Genomic DNA, 21111 nt, shown 5'->3' with positions numbered 1-21111 from the left:
TAACCGATGATGTACCTGAGGATGATGGTTTCACCGTCGGTATATGGCCACGCTCGGCGGGCCACATACTGCTGTTGATTGCCATTTCTTCCAAAAGTTCTCTTGCTTGGGCGGACGTCTTCTTCATAAATAACCCTCCAGACATAGCATCTAATGAACCTCTAGTTGTAGGATTTAATCCATTATAGAATGTCTGCATTAAAAGTGCATCTAGCAGTTGGTGGTGTGGGCATAAACGTTGAAGTTCTGTAAAACGTTCCCAAGCTTCATAAAGAGTTTCATTACCATTTTGTGTAAAAGATGTCAACTCTTTGATGACTCTTGCGGTTTTTGCTAAGGGAAAATATTTTTGTAAAAATGCTTGGGCTAATTGGTCCCAAGTTTCAAATGTTGCAGCAGGCATAGAAGTTAACCAAATTTTTGCCTTATCCTTCAAAGTGAAAGGAAAGAGGCGAAGTTTGATTGCTTCGGCTGTTACATCAGTAATTTTAAAAGTGTCACAAATTTCTAAGAAATTTGTCAAATGTGAATTAGGGTTTTCGTTAGGTAGTCCATAAAACGTTACGTTGTTTTGCAACATATTAAGCAAAGCAGGCTTAATTTCAAATTGATTTGCGTTTATACGGGGTCTAACTACACTATTAGTTACACCGGCCATTCCTGGCCTAGCATAATCCATAAGTTTCGGTGGATCGGCCATAATCTCTGGCTGGTCTACTTTGGTTTTTAAGGGTGTTTTGTCTTTGTTTTTGTTGTTTTTCTTAAGTGTTCTTTCAATTTCTGGATCTAAAGGATCTGGTGGCGTGCCCGAATTTCGCAAACTGCGCATGAACTTGAAATTGTTACACGAGCCAAACTACCTTCAAAACAAAATTGAAAACAAGTATGTTATATAACTGAAAATAAATAAAATATAAAAATTGTATAAAAATAATGTATAAACCTATATTCGAAAATAAAATACGAAAAATAAAAATTTTGTCAAAAATTTTGGCGTATCCCTGGCAACGGCGCCAAAAACTTGTTGAGCGATTTCCGCAAGTGCACGGTTTCGCTTGTAGTAATAAAAATATCGATCCCACAAGGATACGTTTTTTTAACGAAAAAAACTTATTTTTTGAATCTGTTAATTTCGAACTAGTTAGATTTACTATTAAATGTAAATGAAAAGTGAAAATTGGTTTAATTGAATTTAGGAAATTTGTTTAATTGAATTTGTGAACTTTGAGTATTTGAAAATGCTGGAATAAGATTTTATATTTAGAATAAATCGATTGTTAGAAAGGTCTTCTGATTTTAAGGATGAATTTTACAAAACAGGAACATTTAGAACTTTTTAGAAAAACGAATGAATTTATTCATTTGCATTAAGCAAAGAAAACAACTTAAACTTTGTATCAATTATGATGATGAAATAAATGACGGAACCTCTAATTAATTGGCTTTGAACGCGACAAAACCCTTTCGGGATAGTTGCCCTTACTCAAATTAAAACTCTTTCGAGATGATAATTTGCCTAAGTGTTCAACAAAGTTTCCTTGTAATGATTTTGAATTCAAGTGCATATTAATGAAAACACCAGCCTCACTTATATTGGATTGGTTACCATAAGTGCTGCATAACGATTTGTCGAATAGAACGGACTTTATTAGATGAAATATAAATTGATACAAGTTTACAGAGAACAAGGAGCATCGAGTTCTTCGAGGGCGTGCAAGTGAAGGGCTTGATCGGTTCCGCTTCCTTGGGTTTCCTAAGAGGTTGTCAGGCTCAGGGGCGAACACTCTACTCAATCTTCTCGCTGTAACTTCGTAATAGGGATTCGGTCGGCCACTACCATGATGCAAACTAAAACTGGAACAATGTCTAAACGCTACTGAGTTGTAATTAAACTATAAACAATATGTGTACCTCATCTTGTTTTGTACAGAATCTAATTTCTAACTCTCGAAATGTGTTTACTTAGAACTTCGACATAAGTTCTACGCTCTGATTCTATATCTATATTATAACATTTCACTGCTCTTTTTCTCAACATCAACTCTTTATTTATAGATGTTGAAGGGTTGTGTTTGAAGTGATGTATCCGTTGGTTAAGAGTCGTGTTCGTTGTGAAAGGACGTCTTTATCCACTTGAACGAACGCGTTTCTTGGATTTTCAGCATGTGTTAAATGCTCTTTGTAAATTTTCTGCACTTACCGAGGATGGTAATCCGCGGCCGTGAATGACGTAGCATTGAGTTGAACGACGGACGAAGGGGAGAAATAGCTATACCACGCGTGTCGCGGCCGCGGGTTGAGGATCCACTGTCGCGGCCCGGTGATTTTTCTCACTTCTTAGCTTTCATTCGTGTCTTCGACTTGGCGCTTTCGATTTACGTCGTCTTTGACTCCTTTTGTAGGGTTTTTCTTCTGTTTTAGATCCTTTTTCGTTCCTATTTGGATTTTACCAAATATTTAGGTACCTTGCAAGAAAGAAAGATATTCGAGAGTAAAAGTAATCTAAACAGATATAAATAACACGAATTTGTAATAAAAATGATGTAAATGTTAATGATATTTTAGGTATATTTTGGGCTTAACAGTGATGAAATGATCATCGAGCTTGCCATATTTAGCAAAATTAGTACAAAGTAATTTTGTATTAACATTTCAGTAAACTATGTGATGGAATGGTCATTTAACTTTCTATATTTAGCAAAATTAATATATAGTAATTTAATTACTATGCACAAATGGGAGCTCCTCATTGATCGCAGGCCTGCTTCAGCTCCAACTATCTTAGAGGTTCATTGGAAACGTCCTCCAGCTCATTGGATAAAAATTAACACTAATGGTTCATCTTTTGGCACTCCTGGACTGTCAGGAGCTAGAGGTATTTACCGCAATAGTAGAGGTGTACCAGCTGGCTCTTTTTCTTTTTCCATTTCATTTGCTTTTGCATATGAGGCAGAACTTATGGGAGATATGTTTGCAATTGAGCATGCCTGGGATCGTGGGTGGTTCAATCTATGGTTGGAAGTCGATTCTATGTATGTTGTTAACCTCTTTAGGTACAATAACATCCCAGTTCCCTGGCATTTAAGGCCTAGATGGAAGAAATGCAAATCATTATGCTCTGGTTTGTAGTTAGTGGTCACTCATATTTTTCTCGAAGGTAATAAAGTCGGTGATTGTCTTGTCCGTTATGGTGTCACTACTACTACTCTGCAATTGTGGGACTCAGCTCCATCATTTTACAAGCATGAAATTTCTAAAGTTTCAGTTTCGTTAGCTATTATTTTGCTTTTTTGGTATGGTTTTGAATATTGTATGAACAATTTTCTTTTCTTTTTGTTCTGGGCCAGGTGGTGAGATTCTCCTCCACCTGCCTCCATCTTCTAATAAAAAAAATTAATTAACTTTGGTTAGAATTAATTTAGTTCATAGGGAAATAGAAGTTATAATTAAGAGTAAGGATATAAGAGTAATTTTGTATATAACCTTATCTTACTTTACCCTCAAATCAAACAAAATTTCATTATTAAACCATCACTTACCTTACCTTCTATCCAAATACAACAAGTTATTTCATATACCTTAATTATTTTACTTTACCTTACCTTACTTTAATTACATTCAATCCAAACAAGGCCTAAGGAGAGGTCGTCTACCTATCCTTGAGTAACAAACCCGCGCAGGTCACGACCTTAAATGCTAGGTCACCCATGTAATGTCCAATTTTCTCTTGCTCCATTTTGTCCCGTGATACACCCTGATACGAAATCAGACTTCCTGGCTCTTCTGATGGATCTTTGATTGTTCCTTTAGATACGTTGCAGTAAATTAATGCCTTCATCATAGGGGTGGAAACTATTTGGTTAACAATGTATTCATGTCGTGTCAATTATTAAGTTAGTGTCAAATGAGTTAACCCTAATCCAACTCAAAAAATCTAGTGTCATAATCGTGTCAACTTAACCTTGTTAGTATCTACTTCGTGTTGTATTTTGGGTTGTATCTAGATTAATAATGAGATTTAAAAATATAGTAGGATGTAGTAGTACTTCTGAATATTTTATTAGCATGTTAACCATGATCATAAAAAATTTCATCAATATTATATTGGGTTTGTGTAATGCATGCGTTTAAGAGTCACATGCACTTTTAGTATCTCTATTAAGGATGACATGTAAAAGTATGGGAGGTTCGAGTAGTGTTTGCATGTAATAATTGTAATTTTATTAACTTTATTAATTAAGCTAACATGTAAAAACATGAAAAAAACATGATAATAATTTTAAATATTAATATCATTTTCGAGTTAGTAGGTCAAATCTAGCCAAATCCAAAAATTTACATATCAATTTCGTATCAATCCAAGAATGACCATTACCTACTAAGCTAAACTCAAACACTATAATTGTGTGTCGATTTCGTATCGTGTAAGTGTCAAGAAATCAAATAAACTAACAGGTTAAGCTAATAGTTAAGGTCCAAAAATAGTTTTTATATTAATCTCTCATACAACTCCGGACGCGAATGAACCCTCGACTTGAAGCTTGTATAACACAAGCCTACCTTACCATGGCTTGAAATCTAATCAACAAACGAGGCAGCTAGGATTCGAATCTCATGTGTTGAAATTTAATCAACAAATGTGGTTGCCATGATTCCAATCTCTAGACTACTTGGTTTAAGAGGCTCTGCTACCATGTCAATGGAACAATTAAACTAAAAATCTAAACTAATAGTTAAGACTCAAGAATAATTTTTATATTAATCTCTGACGATATATAGGTGGTATAATTTTATCACTCCTAAATGCCGACATAGAACCAAATTAACAGAAAATGAAATTTTGTTAGATCTGTTGTTGATTGATGGAGTGTGAAATTGTTTTGTCGAAAAAACATTAGTACTCTTACAAGAAAAAATATATTCATACTAACATTATACGGTTTTATGGTAAAGGCTATGGTTACTTTGTTTTTGACAAAGTAACCCTTACTTTGTGTGTTTTCACCACTGGATGAATCTTATACTTCATCATCCAATGGTGAAAATAACCAAGTAAGGCTTACTTTGTCAAAAACAAAATAACCATAGAAGGCACCACTACGTGAAATCTAATTCTAGTTTTCTCAATAATCATAAAATTCATTTTATAATTTATCCCTATTGATAACTGAGACAAATTTTGTGAAATTACTTTTATAATTTATCCCTATTAATAACGGAGATAAATTTTGTGGTACTTGGGCAAGAGATTCCTTAGTCATAAGATCTGTTCAAATATTATCTAAAAGCTTTTTGTATCAATTTTTTACCCCTTTATCTATTGATGCACTATATACTTTTAGATTGTAATTATATTGACTCAAAATTTTGACAAAAGAAAATGCAAAACAATCAGTAAATTAATACCAGCAATACAATAAAAGAAATGAGGTTCTTTTTTGGCATGATTAGTTAGTTGAATGATTGAATTGTTTGAGTAGAAGAAATTAAAGAGAAAGCATGATAATGTGAAATAGACAAAAAAAATGAATACTATAATATCATAATACCCTAAACCACAAATCCTACCCTAACCCTAACTCAGAAAAAACAATCCCAATGTACAACCCCAAATCAAGGAAAATAAGTTACATGAGCTACTATAAAAACCATTAATTTTATGCTTTTTCATGCCCCCACTTTATAATAAAGCAAAAGCAAAGAATAAAAAAGCCCTACTCATATTTATATTTAAATTAAAATAAAGAAAGAGAAAGGGAAAAAATTAACATATATGCACAGGCTCCTCCTTCCCTTAACCCCACCATCTCCATAAAAATAAAAATTTAAAAAATGGACTCAAAGTTTCTTCAACCTCTTCTGGGAAAGCAAACACAACTTTGAAAGCTTTACCAAAGGCCTTGTAAGGGTGCCAAAACTTGGAAAGATGACAAATTACTAAAGAAAAAGATTACTTTTATTTTCTTTTTATATGCTTCTTTTCAAGGGCACAAATTCATCCATTGTGATCTTTATTTTCTTGGAGTAGTAGTAGCTAGAGAGCTTAAGGTAAGGTAAGATAAGGTAAATGATGGCCGGAAACCCTAGCCGGTGGAGCATGCTTCCACCTTCTCCGTTTCTTCCGCCTTCTTCTTCTTCTTCTTCTCCTTCTCTTTTCCCCTCTCAATATGTTCTTGGATCTTCTTCTTCTTCTTCTTCCACGCTTCCTTTGCCGGAACACCTAGAGCTTCCTCACCAGTCATGGAGCCAACTACTTATGTAACTCTCTCTCCTTTTGTTATATATTTATATTGCTATATGTCGCGATGGAGAGGTCATGTTGTAATCTCAACCATTCGGTATATGTTATTGTAGGGGCGGTTTTCCAGTAGGAGAAGATCAAGATCAAGAAGAAGAAGATAGATATGGAATGAGCCATTTTCAACAAATAAAAAAGTTGGGAAATTGGGAAGAACAAATCATGAATTTGAATCCACCATATTCAAGCAATTTGGAGGGACATGGAGATGATAATAATCATAGTAATTATGAATGGTCTCATCATCATCATCATCAACAAGTCATGCCTCATGTCTCTTCTCCTAGGTCTTGTGTTACAAGTCTAAGTAGTAATAGCAACATGCTTGACTTCTCCTATACTAATACTACTACCAATCCAGATGCATCAAATCACCAAACAGATCAATCTTCTGAGGTCAAAGATTTAATCTTTCTTCAAAATTAGATAGTTTATGTCAATTTTTTCCATCTGGGTTCTTTTTTTTCATTGGTATGATTCTATTTTTTGATCTTTTCTCCACAGTGTAAGAGCACCGCCACTGGCGGCAGCGCCTGTAAGAAAGCTAGGGTTCAGCCCAGTTCAAGCCAACCACCACTAAAGGTATACAAATACATGTAACAGTCTGTTTCAATACTATATACATATTTTACAAACGCGTCTACATATATTAGAAACATACATTGCTCAAGTCTTCCATCCCGACCTACTGGATGGATGGGTTAAGATATTTTAATAATTTGTTAGAGAGAAGAGAGCATGGGTGTGAGTGAGAGCCTGTCATTGTTTACAATTATGTTTGTGTAAAAATGTCTTTCTTGATTGTCTATTTCTGAAGGCATGTGTGATTCTTCTGCTATGTTTCATCTACTTTAAAATTAATATTTATACAAACTTAAACCTATAGCCGTACAAATTTAATTAATTAATATATAAATATGTTTATACTGAGCTAGGTGAGGAAGGAGAAATTGGGGGATAGAATCACAGCCCTTCACCAGTTAGTTTCCCCTTTTGGAAAGGTAATTACTATTTAATTTAACACTCTTGTTCACTTGTTCATCATCCACAGACTTTGAAGATAGCAAAGAAAATAAAGAAGAAAAAGTAAACATCTTTCTTTTTATATGATAAAGCCCATAAGGAAAGAATGTTTTTTTTTATTTAAAAAAAAAAAAAAAGATGATGAAAAAGAAGAGTTAGGGGTATGGTGATAATGTTCCTCTTTTGCAGACTGACACAGCTTCTGTCTTGTTAGAAGCTATTGGATATATCAGATTCCTTCAGGGTCAAATTGAGGTGATGTTTCTTCAAACATTAATTTTTATACTCTCTGCTACTGCTACTACTGCAACTATTTTAATTAATAAAGTTGTTCAATTATTCATACATTCATTCCTTTTTCTAATCGTTTTTTCTGTAGTTATGAAAGTCATCATCAAATCTTATATTCTCTCTCTTAATTTGCAGGCACTTAGCTCCCCTTACTTGACCACTCCTTCATCACACATGAGGAACCAAATTTCTGTAAGTAAACACTAATTAACCAGACATTGAGGGATCCAAAATTCACTGAGAGGGGTGTTTATAGTGATTTACGGGGCTAATTGATATTTATTGAGTGAAAAATTAAAGTCAGCTTCATAGTTTCCATAGAATTTTCGATGTTTTCCGACTACTAGTAGATGCTCAAGCTCCCCAAACCCCCTTTTCGGATGGCATAATTGATAAATTGATGGGGAATTTCATTCTTAATTTGTTAGGTTGCAGGAGAAAGGAATAGTGTATTTCCTGAAGACCCAGGTCAGGTATATATTATGTTAAAGCTAGCTCTTAATTTGCTTTATTGGATCCATCACTTTAAATGTTTTAATTAATTCATTAATAAGAACAAGGTTCTTCTCAGCTTTATACGTAATTAATTATAAGCATATTTTGGGACTATTTTAAGATTATAATCAAGAAAAAAGAAGTTGAGAATAAAGATGGAAAAAAAAACTAATACTTTTATTTTTCTTAATGAATTTTTATTTAGCTATTGAATGACATCTGCCTAAAAAGAAAAGGAGGTCCTAACCTGCAGGTACTCTTTTTTAATTTCCTATGATAAATAAATAAAACATCTTTATACTAAAATAAAACTTTCTCCTTCATTTGACTTGTATTCTTCATAATAACTAGTTTCTTGCTTTTCTTTTTCTATACTACTCATTATGCATTCTTGGAAAATAACACTACACCTTTTTGCACTTTGAAATTACTACATCATTCTCCATTTATTATATATTTATATTTGGATATTCAGGATAGCCAAGATAATAATAATAACAATAAGCCAAATGATTTGAGGAGTAGAGGGCTATGCTTAGTTCGTCTATCTTGCACAGAGCATGTTGGAAGTAACAATGGTGCTGACTTTTGGGCTCCGGCAATCGGGGGCGGCGGAGGGTTTTAAATTAGAGGGAATGATGTATATAACAGCATGAGCAGTCAATCTGCTGCAATTAATTCCAAGGCTGATTGCTCATGATGCTATTGCTATGCATTCTCATCATCAAGAAGTGCCCAATTGATTAGTGTTGTTGATGTATCCTCTAAGTTAGTTAATCATGTAAGTCTGTTTATGTTAATTTCTTTAATTTCCTCTATGTTGTAACATGGTCTTATTGGAAGCTCAATCTTTAGATGCTTAATGGATTGATTAATGAGGAGGAGTCTCATTCTTCCTGCTCGATATCTCCACCTATTTATCAATTGTAATTACTAATTCAACTACTTCTTTTGTTAACTTCTTTTTTTTTTTAAAGCTTTTGTTCAAGTTATAATTCATGATCTGAAAATTTGAAGTGATCGATATATAATTCATGATGAACTAAGCTTGTTCGTATCCGCGGGCAGTAATGAACCACTTTGTCTTCATTCTTCTAAAATGCTCCCAAAACTGTAATTCACCTTAGGGTTTGATGAGTAGGTGATGAAATCGATGGTGTTTTGGGCTTTTTCATGTTTTGGCGTGTATAGAGTGGAATGGAGATGAAAAAAAGAAAGAAGATATTTTTGTTAGTATCAATACAAAAGAAAAAGAAAGGCAATCGAAATAAGAAAAGGGAATTGGTTAATTTCAAATAAATGCACTCTGGTTTTACGTTTTTATAGGTCGGTATAAGTGGGGTATTTTTTTTTGTTACAAACCGAATTCCGTGGTTTGTAAAATTTTCATTTTTTTATTGACTTTGACAAATTTGACCGATAACAATCTCAAAATTAAATGATATTATAAGCAATTTTAATTCTTCAACCTTTTAGGTTTGAGGTCATTTAAGTGTTGTTTTTGAATGAGGGAGAAAGTTAATGTTTACATAGAGAAAACTCCAAATATGATGAGTTTGAAAAATAAAAAAAAATATGGTTTCATAGTAAATATGATAATAAACAACTTTAATTTTTGAAAATTTTCATTTTGAGATCGTTATCGGTCAATTTTGGCAAAGTCAATAAAAATAAAAAATTTGCAAACCAAATGGTTCGGTTTGTAATAAAAAACACTCACAAGTACCGATCTGCAAAATCGTAAAACCACAGGGCATTTATTTAAAATTAACCCAAAAAAATATTATTGATAGAATGAATTATACAAGAAAATAAAAGTTACAAAATACTTTTGGACTGTGTATAAGAATATAAAACGAAAAAAAAAACTATTGAGGTTTACAGAAAACAATCTCCTTAAAACGAATTTACCCGTTACTGAGCAATCATCTCTCAAGACACACCGCCACGTTAACCGAACTCAACTGAGTGCATAGTATTATCATCCTAAATATAGGAGGAAAAAGAGGTTCAAATTGTTTTTTTTTATCTAAATATGAATATGAATATGAAGGAAAAAAATGGATTAGAAAAGGATGTTGGAGGACTAGAATTAAGTATGGTCCAATTCGGTCTGGCATCATATCGTCCACGGCGTGTTAGTGCACCGTCAAATCCATGTAAAAACAAGTCAGAGATAAACAAATAGATATGGACTGTAATTCTATGTGTTTTATTGAGCTTCAACTGATGGCTATAAATAGCCTTTACAGAACAGAAAAGAGAAGAAATAGCAAGCCACGTAAATAGCTAACAGTAAAATAAAACAAAACAACTCAATCTGCAGTTCCCTTAAGAATAGGACAACTCAGACTAAGTAAACCTTATTAAACTGAAACTCCTAAAAAACTGGATACTAAACTTATCAAACCATTCCTTAAACTAAACAATATTGCTTAGTTTACTTTTGGCATTTCGCATACACCTAACAGACTTCTAAGTCTCTGAAACTGCTCCAACTTGAGAGGCTTTGTCAGGATATCCGCCAATTGATCTTGTGACCTGCAATGCACTAGCTGAACCGCATTCTGTTTTGATAGATCACGTAGAAAGTGATAACGCACATGAATGTGTTTGCTCCTCCCATGTAAAACCAAGTTTCTTGAAAGCTTGATTGTTGAACTGTTGTCACAGAATATTATTGTGCACTCATTGCCTTTACTGCCAAGTATCTCAAGAACTCTCTTCATCCATATCGCTTGACAGGCACAAGCAGCAGCGGCTACGTATTCAGCTTCGGTAGAGGATAAAGCAACAATTGGTTGTTTTCTAGAAGACCATGCCACTGCCCCAGAACTTATCATGAATGCATATCCTAAAGTTGATTTTTTGTCATCCACACAACTAGCAAAATCACTATCTGCATATGCAACCATGCCTTCGCTACTATTCTTCTTGTATAAGATGCCATATCCTATGGTTCCCTTGACATACCTCAACACTCTCTTGGCTGCCATCAAATGAGATTCAGTAGTTTGTGACATATATCTGCTAATGAGACTCATTGCATACATTAAATCCGGACGTGTAGTAGTCAAATACATTAGGCTACCAACCAGCTGCCTGTAGTAAGTGCTGTCAACTTCAGTTCCATGCTCAATTTTGAAACCTGGAACTATTGGATTAAGAACCTCATTACACTCCTCCATACCAAACCTTTTAAGTACTTCTCTTGCATATTTGTTTTGACAAACAAAAATTCCATCTTCTAATTGTTGCACTTCTAGCCCAAGAAAATATTTCATGGTTCCTAAATCTGACATCTCAAACTCCTTCATCATCGAACTTTTGAAATCTTTCATCATGAACTCATCACTTCCAGTAAAAATCAAATCGTCAACATATAAGCTAACAATTAAAATTTTACCTTCACCATTTGATTTCACAAAGAGAGTCTGCTCACTGTGACATTTTTGAAATCCCTCCCTTGAGAAGTAGCCCTCTATTCGACTGTACCAAGTGCGAGGAGCTTATTGTTTCAGTCCGTATAGAGCTTTTTGTAATTTGTAAACTTTGTGGGGCTGCTCCTTTTTCTCGAATCCCTTGGGTTGTTCAACATATAGACATCTTCCACCAATTCTCCATGTAAAAATGTTGATTTGACATCTAGTTTATAGATTTTCCATGCTTTTGCAGCAGCTAAAGCGAGGATAATTCGCGTCGTATCCATTCTCACTACTGGTGCAAAAACCTCAGAATAATCAATTCCATATTCCTGGACATATCCTTTTGCAACAAGTCGGGCCTTGAACTTTTCAATTTCACCGCGTTCGTTCAGCTTGGTCTTATAAACCCATTTGACTCCTATTTTCTTTGCTCCTGCAGGAAGATTAGTGAGTTCCCAAGTTCCATTTTTCTCAATGGACTTCATTTCAGTTTCCATAGCTTGCTTCCATTCATCATGTTTTACAACTTCCTCAAAGCTTACAGGATTTGTATTCACAAGAAAAACATGGTTAGAAAAATTAATGGTCTCTTCTTCTTCTTCTTCTGACAATCCTTCACCACTTTTATAGTCATTCAACCAGCTTGGTGCCCTTCTTGTTCGTGCTACCACAACTATTGATCCTTCATTATTGTTTTCTGTAATTGCTTCTACTTCTTCTTCTCCTTGATCATTTTCAGCTTCTGCATCCTCATAATCACTTTCACTTTCAAATGCCTCTTCTTCACTTCCTTCCCATTCTAAAACAGCAGCTATCTCTGGTTTATGCTTTTTATCCCAGTCCCACTTTTTCTTTTCTTCAAAGACAACATCTCTGCTGGTTGTTATTTTCTTGGTTATAGGATCATAAATCCTATAACCTTTTGATTCATCACTGATTCCCAAAAACACTCCACTCTTACTTTTATCTTCCAACTTTGTTCTCAAAGCATCCGGTACATGTCTGTGGCACACACACCCAAAAACTTTGACATGTTCTACAGATGGCTTCATTCCACTCCAAGCCTCTACTAGTGTTGTGTTTTTTAAAGAAATTGTAGGACATCGATTGAGCACATTTAACTGCTTCAGGCCAAAACGTCTTTGGAACTGCCCATTTAACTGCTTCAGGCCAAAACGTCTTTGGAACTGCCCATTTAACTGCTTCAGGCCAAAACGTCTTTGGAACCCCTTTTTCAGAAAGCATGCTTCTCACTGAATTCATCAGTGTGCGATTCTTCCTCTCGGTAACACTATTTTGTTGTGAGGTGTATGCCGTTGTCAGCTGCCTTTTGATTCCATTTTCTCTGTAGAAGTTGTTAAATTCATTGGAAGTAAATTCTCCCCCTCAATCTGTTCGAAGTCCTTTGATAACTAGACCAGTTTCTTTCTCAACAAAAATCTTAAACATTTTAAAGACATCAAATGTTTCTGATTTATCAATAAGAAAATAAGACCAAGCCTTCCGACTATAACCATCAATTAAGCACAACACGTATTTCTTGCCATTATTTGACATAGGAGATATTGGACCACATAAGTCAGCATGAATGAGTTCTAACCTTTGAGTTGCTTTCCACAGGCTTTTCTTTGGAATAGGTTCACGATGTTGTTTACCTTTCAAGCAATCAACACATACTTCTTTTGAAATTGTCAATTGAGGAAGGCCATGTACCAGATTGTTCCGCTGCAAGGCTTGAAGAGTTGTGTTGCTAATATGACCAAGTCGACAATGCCAGAGTTGAGATAGATCTTGTATTTCAGTGCTGAAGCAGATTTCTTCCCTTGTTTGATCCGAGAATGGTAACCTTTTAGTTACTAAAATGAACATTCGATTTGCAGTTATCTCGGTTTGAATGATCAGACCCTTCGTAGGATGATATATTCTGCACCTTCCGGTCCCTATAAGAATGTTGAGACCTTTCTCTTGAAGTTGGCCTAAACTCAGAAGATTATTTCTAAGCTCTGGTATAAAATATACATCTTTGACAATACAAGTAAGACCATATACCTCCATTCTGATACTTCCTTTTCCAAACACCTGCATCCGTGTGTTGTTTCTGAGTTTAACTGAAGTTCTAAAGTTGTTATTCAATTCAGAAAACATAGTCTTATTGCTGCAACCTGAATCCAAGAACCAAATATCTTCTTTTGGCTCACCAATTTCACCAACATAGGCCATCAGCAACATCTCATCCTCCCCATCTAGCTCCGCATAATTGGCTCATTTCTCCAAAGTGGGACATTCATATGCAAAGTGACCAAGTTGATGACAACGATAGCATTCTAATGTAGCTTTGTTTAGAGGTGATCGTCCTCTTCCTCGACCTTTGCCTCCAAAGCTTCTTCCTGCACCTCTACCCATTCCACTTTCAACCTTCAGAACGTGTTCTTCACCAGAAAACTTCTTCTGAAATTTCTGTTCATGAACCAAAAGAGAACTCCGCAACTGATTCAGTGAAATACTACTGATATCTTTCGACTCTTCAATAGAACATACAACAAAGTTCCAACTTTCAGGTAATGTACGCAATATCTTCTCCACAATCCTGGCATCCTCCATAATTTCGCCTAGATTACTCATGTTATTACACACCATCACCACTCTAGAGAAATAATCAGAGATGGACTCACCATTTTTCATCTCAAGGATCTCAAATTCTCTTCGAAGAGCCTGCAGATGTGCATCACATACCCTCGCATCTCCTTGGAATCTCATCTTCATAGAATCCCACAGCTGTTTGGATGTGCCTTTCTCAGTGATAGTCTTCAAGGTTGTCTTGTCAATGGCTTGGAAAAGGTAATTCTTTACCTTTAAATCTTTAAGCTTAAGATCTGCTAGTTCAGCTCTCTGAGGCCCATTCAGAATCTCGCCTCTCCCTGGTTCGGTGTAGCCTGTCTCCACCAGATTCCACCACTCCTTTGAACGTAACAAATTTTCCATAAGCATGGACCAGTGCTCATAATCCCCATCAAATTTGGGAATTATTAACATGCTATGTCCCTCTCCTGCCATTGACAACCTTTCGTGTTTCACTCTACTCTCACAGGTGTTTCACTCTCACACAATCAGATGTTTTCTCTGATACCAAATGTAAAAGCAAGTCAGAGATAAACAAATAGATATGGACTGTAATTCTATGTGTTTTATTGAGCTTCAACTGATGGCTATAAATAGCATTTACAGAACAAAAAAAGAGAAGAAATAGCAAGCCACGTAAATAGCTAACAGTAAAATAAAACAAAACAACTCAATCTGCAGTTCCCTTAAGAATAGGACAACTCAGACTAAGTAAACCTTATTAAACTGAAACTCCTAAAAAATAGGATACTAAACTTATCAAAATCCATTTTGATTGGTTTTGCACCCTTTACGTGTGTGAGAGCCTTTTGATTAATTACTACTTCATACCTTCGGGAAAGACTTTAATTAGTATAAAAACCTTTGAACTTCTCTCAACAAAGGATTTGGGTTAATGAAATTTAATTCCATTTTCCTCAATAAAATCATTACAAGTGACTTACTTTAAGCATCGATTTCTCATTCACTATTTATCCATTTTGAGCATAGTTAAAAAAATCTCATAGATTAGAATACAATAACATTTATCTGGTTATTCAAAACTCAATCTATCCATATGCATTTAATCTTCCAACAAATGAACACAAATATATGCCAATTTTTTTCAAGAATCTCCCACATCATCCTTGCTAAACTTTCCAAGTATCTTGTCAACATAGTATAATTGAGTCAAGATGAAATTGTTAGGTGAATGTTCTGCTTGTCCCATATCTTTCGGGTAAATTGCATACGTGATGTACAACTTTTACCTCATATCAAACTTTGATGTACAATCTTCACTTTTGCACACTAAAATACACCACTTTATGAGTGACCTCCCACTAGAGTGTACAACCGAAAAAATGACTGGCCAACCATGATCAACCAATGTCAGGCTACCACGTTATGAGCACGGATTTTTCATCTAGTTTCCATAATGAGAATAATTACGCCTATATATCTGATTAAACGAGCAAAGATCCGACTTCCTTCGTAAATTCTGAACTCTGAGATCCTCTGATAAGTTAAATTAGTGTTTTATGTATTTTATTTAAAGAAAATATCATTACATATCTCCGCGTCGTATTTTTATAGATTTTTTATAATTTTTTCTGATTTTCTCCGATAAAAGCTGAACACTCTGTTTCCTATTGCATATCGGGATGAGGGTGATCTCGAGAATTTTTTATTTCATTTTTTAAAATAAAAAATTATATTCCATGTAGAAAAATCTATATAAGAATTTACAATTTATTTTGGATTTTTCTGATTTTTTTTTACATCCCTGATTTGATTTCGTGCCTCCGGCTCTAATTAGACTGCAACTAGAGCCGAACCGACTTAAATAGAGCCAAATAGTACAAAATTTTATTGGATACATGCACTCCTCGACACGAAGGGATTCATCAGAAATAGGACCAGACCGACTCTAATTAGAGATGAGTTGGCTCAAATTGAGTCGAGTCAGATCTATTAGAGCGGAGCCGTTCCTATTACGATCGATCGACTCTATTCGTACTCTCGGTATAATTTTGAATGTACAGAAAATTTTCTCCTATAAATAAAAGTCCAAATTCACTATTTCACACACCAAATAATTAGAGAAAAAATAACTCTAATTAAAAGAAATACTTTTAGTAGTTTTAGAGGAGTTTTTTTTAGAGAGAAAAAGTAAACAGAGAGAGATAGAAGATTTTATTTAGTTTTGTGGATTTTTTTATTAAAGTTTTAGGCGATATCTCTGGAACTATTTTTCAGGAGTTTGTTTCGATCCATCTAGCTTCTCCAACACGTACCGAACAGAACCACAAGCTAGCCCATGAAGCCTAACTTCCTTCTCACACATATGCCTAGTCTTAAAACTCTCTCTAATCACAAATTAGTTGGGTGATGTGGCATTGAAGTTAGATAAGTTAAGCAAAGTTAGGAATAAGTTAGTGGTGGTTAGTGGAAGTTAAGGAAGTTAATGAGGTGTCAATTTGTGGTGAAAATTTGAGAGAAAAATAAGGGATAGTGGGTTGATTATTTACCTCAAATGCCACCATAAAATGCTATAAATAAACATTCAATCATTCATTAATATTCACTCATTCAACACATCAAAACCTCTTCCTAAAGGTCCCATCCAATGTCATCTCTTTGAGTTCTTAGTGTTGAAACACCTTTCCACAAGATTTTGATTTGACAAAATTATCCATGATTAAGAGACAATTAAATTTAAGTGCTTTGATTTAATTGTACTAACTCGTTTGTTCAATGTTGAGTACAAATATAAATGGAAAAGGAAATAAAAATAAGACAGGACAAAGACACAGCGTAAGCTGAGTAAAGAGCAACTCAGCATCATAAAAGATAAGTCATCATCACAACAACAGGCTAAGAATGAAGATGATCTGAGAAGCTGAGTAAAACGGAACTCAGCATAAAAGAAGAAATGTCTGCTTCAGAATGAAGTCTTACAGAACGAAGCTGACCTTGGAAGCTGAGTACGGGAGAACTCAGTATGAAATCTGGCAAACAACCAAAGGCAGTGGACAACGAAGTCAAGCTGAGTTATCCTCAGGACAGCATGAAAAGTCTGTTGGCTAGAAGACAAAAACTGTCAACCCTCTGCGCCAATAATAGAAATCTCGAAATTACGCAAAAGCCAACTTCCAAGATGAATGGGTCAACTGTCCGTGGCTAAAAGACGAACTGCCGTAAAAAGACAAAGTCTGCAGGAAGAAGACAAGCCTGATGTCTGAAGAATGCAGGATTCAGGATTGGTCTGCACATCTGAAGCTGACCAGAGACTTGTCCCCTAAAAAAGCCGTTTTGGACTCAACGGACAAATCAAATTTCAAATGATTTGTTTCCTACACTTCAACTATAAAAGGGACAAAGGTTTCATTTGGAAGATTGCCGATTTACAGAAAATCACAAGTGAGAAAGATACAAATCAAAAGCACTCAAAAACAAGAAAAAGATCTTACACCAAACTTCCATTCTTTGTGTAAATGCTAGATTGATTGTAATCATCTAAAGTGTTCTTTATCTGAAAGGGAACAAGTTCTTATCAATTGTAATATTGAGAGAGTATGCTGAGTGCTCGGTGTTGAGTACTTAGTGGTAGAGAAAATCTGGGTGTTCGGTTATAGCATTCAGTAGGAGTTGAGTAGACGAATAGAGGAAGGTACTCTTGCATATTCAACTGCCTTGTAAACGGTTTGTGCTCTACCTTTAAAGAGCTCAGTATTGGATTCTAAAAGCCCGGAGGACTCTAGGGACTGGACGTAGGCAGAGAGGCCGAACCAGGATAAGTGATACTGAGTAATCTCTAACTCTCTCTCTATATATATTTGTATGTGTTGTATGGTAAACTTACTCAGCATCTAAACTGATTAAGCTGACTCTGAGTAAATTAGAGTGCTAAGTTGAAAGCTGACCTCTGTGAGTGTCAATTCTCAACTTACTAGTAAAACAGTTCTAGTCAATATCTGACTAAAGCTGTCTTACGCTAAATTCGGCCAAGTTGACCAAAGCTGAATTGACAAACTTACCAAAACTGTTAAGTCAGCATAAATAATTAGAGAAAAAGTTATATTAGTTCCTAACCCCCCCCCCCCCTTTGGAACTAATCACACGGGACCAACAAGTGGTATCAGAGCTTAAGCTCACTACTCAAAGACATAACTATCTTGAGCGGATCCCCATAAATGGCTGAGAACAACACTCGGTTCCTTCCAGGAAACCAAACAACACAGATACTCCCTGAAGGATTATCAATTACTAGGCCTCCCCTATTCTTTGGGTCTAATTATACATTCTGGAAGAATAGGATGAAAAACTTTATTCAAGCCACAAACATGAGTGCATGGCTTGCAATTGTTCAAGGTCCACATGTGCCATATAAAATTGTTAACAATGAGAAAATTGTTAAAAGCGAAGCTGAGTGGACAGAGGATGACCTTAGAAAATTACAAAATAATGCTTCGGCTATAAATATGCTTCACTGTGCTTTAGATGCTGCAGAATACAATAAGATTTCAGGATGTGAGTCAGCACAGGAGATTTAGAAGAAGTTGGAAGTGACTTATGAAGGCACAAGTAAGGTTAAGGAGTCCAAAGTCAATCAGCATATGAGACTCTATGAGCTGTTCGAGATGAACGAGAACGAAGACATCTCAGAAATGAACTCAAGATTCACCAACATCATAAATGAGCTCAAAAGACTTGGAAAGAACTTCACTAAAGAGGAACAGGTGAAGAAAATACTGAGAAGTCTACCTAAGAGCTGGCAAGCTAAGAAAACAGCTGTAGAAGAAGCTCAGGACTTGACTACCTACAAATATGATGAGCTAATCGGATCCCTGCTGACCCATGAAATCTCCATGAAAAACTTTGAAGCTAAAGAGAAGTCCGAAGATAGGAAACAGAAATCACTAGTGATGAAAGCTAACTCCACAGAAGCTGATGTTGAAACACTTTTTCACAAGATTTTGATTTGACAAAATCATCCATGATTAAGAGACAATTAAATTTAAGTGCTTTATTTTAATTGTACGAATCCGTTTGTTCAATGTTGAGTATGAATACAAATAAAGATAAATATAAAAAGTAAGACAGGAAGCAGTCAGCATGAGATGAACAGAACAAGCTAAGTAGAATGAAGGTCAGCATAGAAGCCTAAAGTATCAAGCTGAGTGGAATCAACCTTAGCATCAAGAGACTAAAACATAAAAGTCCAACAAAGAGAAGCGAAATCCAACTCAGCATAAGAAACAGCAACAACAACTGTCTTACGAAGCTGAGCTGACTAAAAACATACTTAGCCTAGGAATTGCCAAAGACAATGATTTACGCAGTAGAAGCTGAGTGATTCTTCAGGACAGCATGAAAAAGTCGTTTGCTAAAAGACAATGATTACCGCCCCTTTGTACCAATAATTGAATCCTTGAAAATACGCAGAAGACACATTCCGAGATGTATGGGTCAATGGATTATTGGTAAAGGACGACTGGCACAAAAAGACAAGCCAGACGCAAGAAGACAAACCTGACGTCTGAAGGAAAACAGAGGAAGGGAATGGTCGGAACAGTCTGAAGCTGACCAGAATCTGTCCCCTAAAAGAGCCGTTTTAACAGCAATGGCTAAATCATTTCAAAATGATCCATCACAGATTTTCCCTATATAAGGACAATCGAACTTCTTGGATCATTAGCCGATTTTACAAAAAGAAAAGTACAAGAAGAGAAAAGATACAAAAGCACTTAGATACAAAAAGAGATCTTACACCCATCTTCCATTCTTTGTGTAAATGCTAGAGTGATTACTTGTAATCTTCTAAAGTGTTCTTCATTTGAAAAGGAACAAGTGTTTATCAATTGTAACATTGAGAGTGTTGTGCTGAGTGTTTGGTTGTAAACATTCAGTGGTAGAGAAATCTAGGTGCTGGGTTGTAGCACTTAGTAGGAGTTGAGTAGACGAATAGAGGAAGGTACTCTTGCATATTCAACTGCCTTGTAATCGGTTTGTGCTCTACCTTTAAAGAGCTCAGTATTGGATTCTAAAAGCCTGGAGGACTCTAGGGACAGGACGTAGGCGGAGAGGCCGAACCAGGATAAGTGATACTGAGTAATCTCTAAACTCTCTCTCGATATATATATATTTGCATGTGTTGTGTGTTAAGTTTATTCAGCATACAAAATTGTTTTAACGTTGATTCTGAGTTATTTCAAGTGCTGAGTTAGAAACTGACCTCCAAGAGTGTCAATATCTAACTTACAAATAAAACAGCCTTAGTTAATATCTGGCCGAAGCTGTCTTGTAACATATCTGGCCAAACTGACCAAAAGCTGAGTTGACAAACTCACCAAATAACTAAGTCAGCATATTAATTAAACGAAAAAGTTATATTAGTTCCTAACCCCCCCCCTTGGAACTAATCACACGGGACCAACAAGTGGTATCAGAGCCTAAGCTCACTACTCAAAGATATAACTATCTTGAGCGGATCCCCATAAATGGCTGAGAACAGCACTCGTTTCCTTCCAGGGAACCAAACTACACAGATACTCCCTGAGGGATTGTCAATCACTAGACCTCCCCTATTCTTTGGATCTAATTATACATTCTGGAAGAATAGGATGAAAAACTTTATTCAAGCCACAAACATGAGTGCATGGCTTGCAATTGTTCAAGGTCCACATGTGCCCTATAAAACTGTTAACAATGAGAAAATTGTTAAGAGCGAAGCTGAGTGGACAGAGGATGACCTCAGAAAATTACAAAATAATGCTTCGGCTATAAATATGCTTCACTGTGCTTTAGATGCTGCAGAATACAATAAGATTTCAGGTTGTGAGTCAGCACAGGAGATTTGGAAAAAGCTTGAAGTAACCTATGAAGTCACTAGTAAAGTTAAGGAGTCAAAAGTCAATCAGCATATGAGACTCTACGAGCTGTTCGAGATGAACGAGAACGAAGACATCTCTGAAATGA

At 35.5% G+C, this 21111-nt stretch overlaps 1 protein-coding gene and 1 non-coding gene across 3 annotated transcripts; both read left to right on the top strand.

Annotated features, from left to right (window-relative positions):
- Positions 1-215: 215 nt before the first annotated feature.
- On the top strand, positions 216-322 carry LOC136225202 (small nucleolar RNA R71). Its single transcript, XR_010686929.1, has one exon. It is a non-coding gene; the product is annotated as a small nucleolar RNA R71 (small nucleolar RNA).
- A 5462-nt stretch (positions 323-5784) lies between these two features.
- Positions 5785-9065, top strand: LOC136221740 (transcription factor bHLH68-like). Of its 2 annotated transcripts, XM_066009176.1 has the most exons (9): positions 5785-6258; positions 6355-6694; positions 6803-6880; positions 7234-7299; positions 7511-7576; positions 7748-7804; positions 8041-8085; positions 8313-8360; positions 8583-9065. In XM_066009176.1, the coding sequence occupies exons 1-9, from the start codon at positions 6068-6070 to the stop codon at positions 8730-8732; spliced, it is 1041 nt and encodes a 346-aa protein (XP_065865248.1). In that variant the 5' UTR covers positions 5785-6067; the 3' UTR covers positions 8733-9065. The 2 variants fall into 2 exon arrangements, with proteins under 2 accessions (XP_065865248.1, XP_065865249.1); XM_066009177.1 differs by lacking the exon at positions 8313-8360.
- The last annotated feature ends 12046 nt before the right edge of the window (positions 9066-21111 follow it).

This window comes from Euphorbia lathyris, chromosome 3, assembly GCF_963576675.1.
Source record: "Euphorbia lathyris chromosome 3, ddEupLath1.1, whole genome shotgun sequence".
Taxonomy (NCBI): domain Eukaryota; kingdom Viridiplantae; phylum Streptophyta; class Magnoliopsida; order Malpighiales; family Euphorbiaceae; genus Euphorbia; species Euphorbia lathyris.
The sequence above is the reverse complement of the archived record's forward strand: the minus strand, read 5'-3'. Positions and strand labels throughout refer to the sequence as shown.

Bases quoted from the DNA above. Each gene is read 5' to 3' on its own strand.
- LOC136221740 (XM_066009176.1), top strand. From the start codon at position 6,068: ATGATGGCCGGAAACCCTAGCCGGTGGAGCATGCTTCCACCTTCTCCG. The intron at 6,881-7,233 runs GTATACAAATAC...ATACTGAGCTAG, and splicing joins CAAGCCAACCACCACTAAAG to GTGAGGAAGGAGAAATTGGG. The intron at 7,805-8,040 runs GTAAGTAAACAC...TTAATTTGTTAG, and splicing joins ACATGAGGAACCAAATTTCT to GTTGCAGGAGAAAGGAATAG.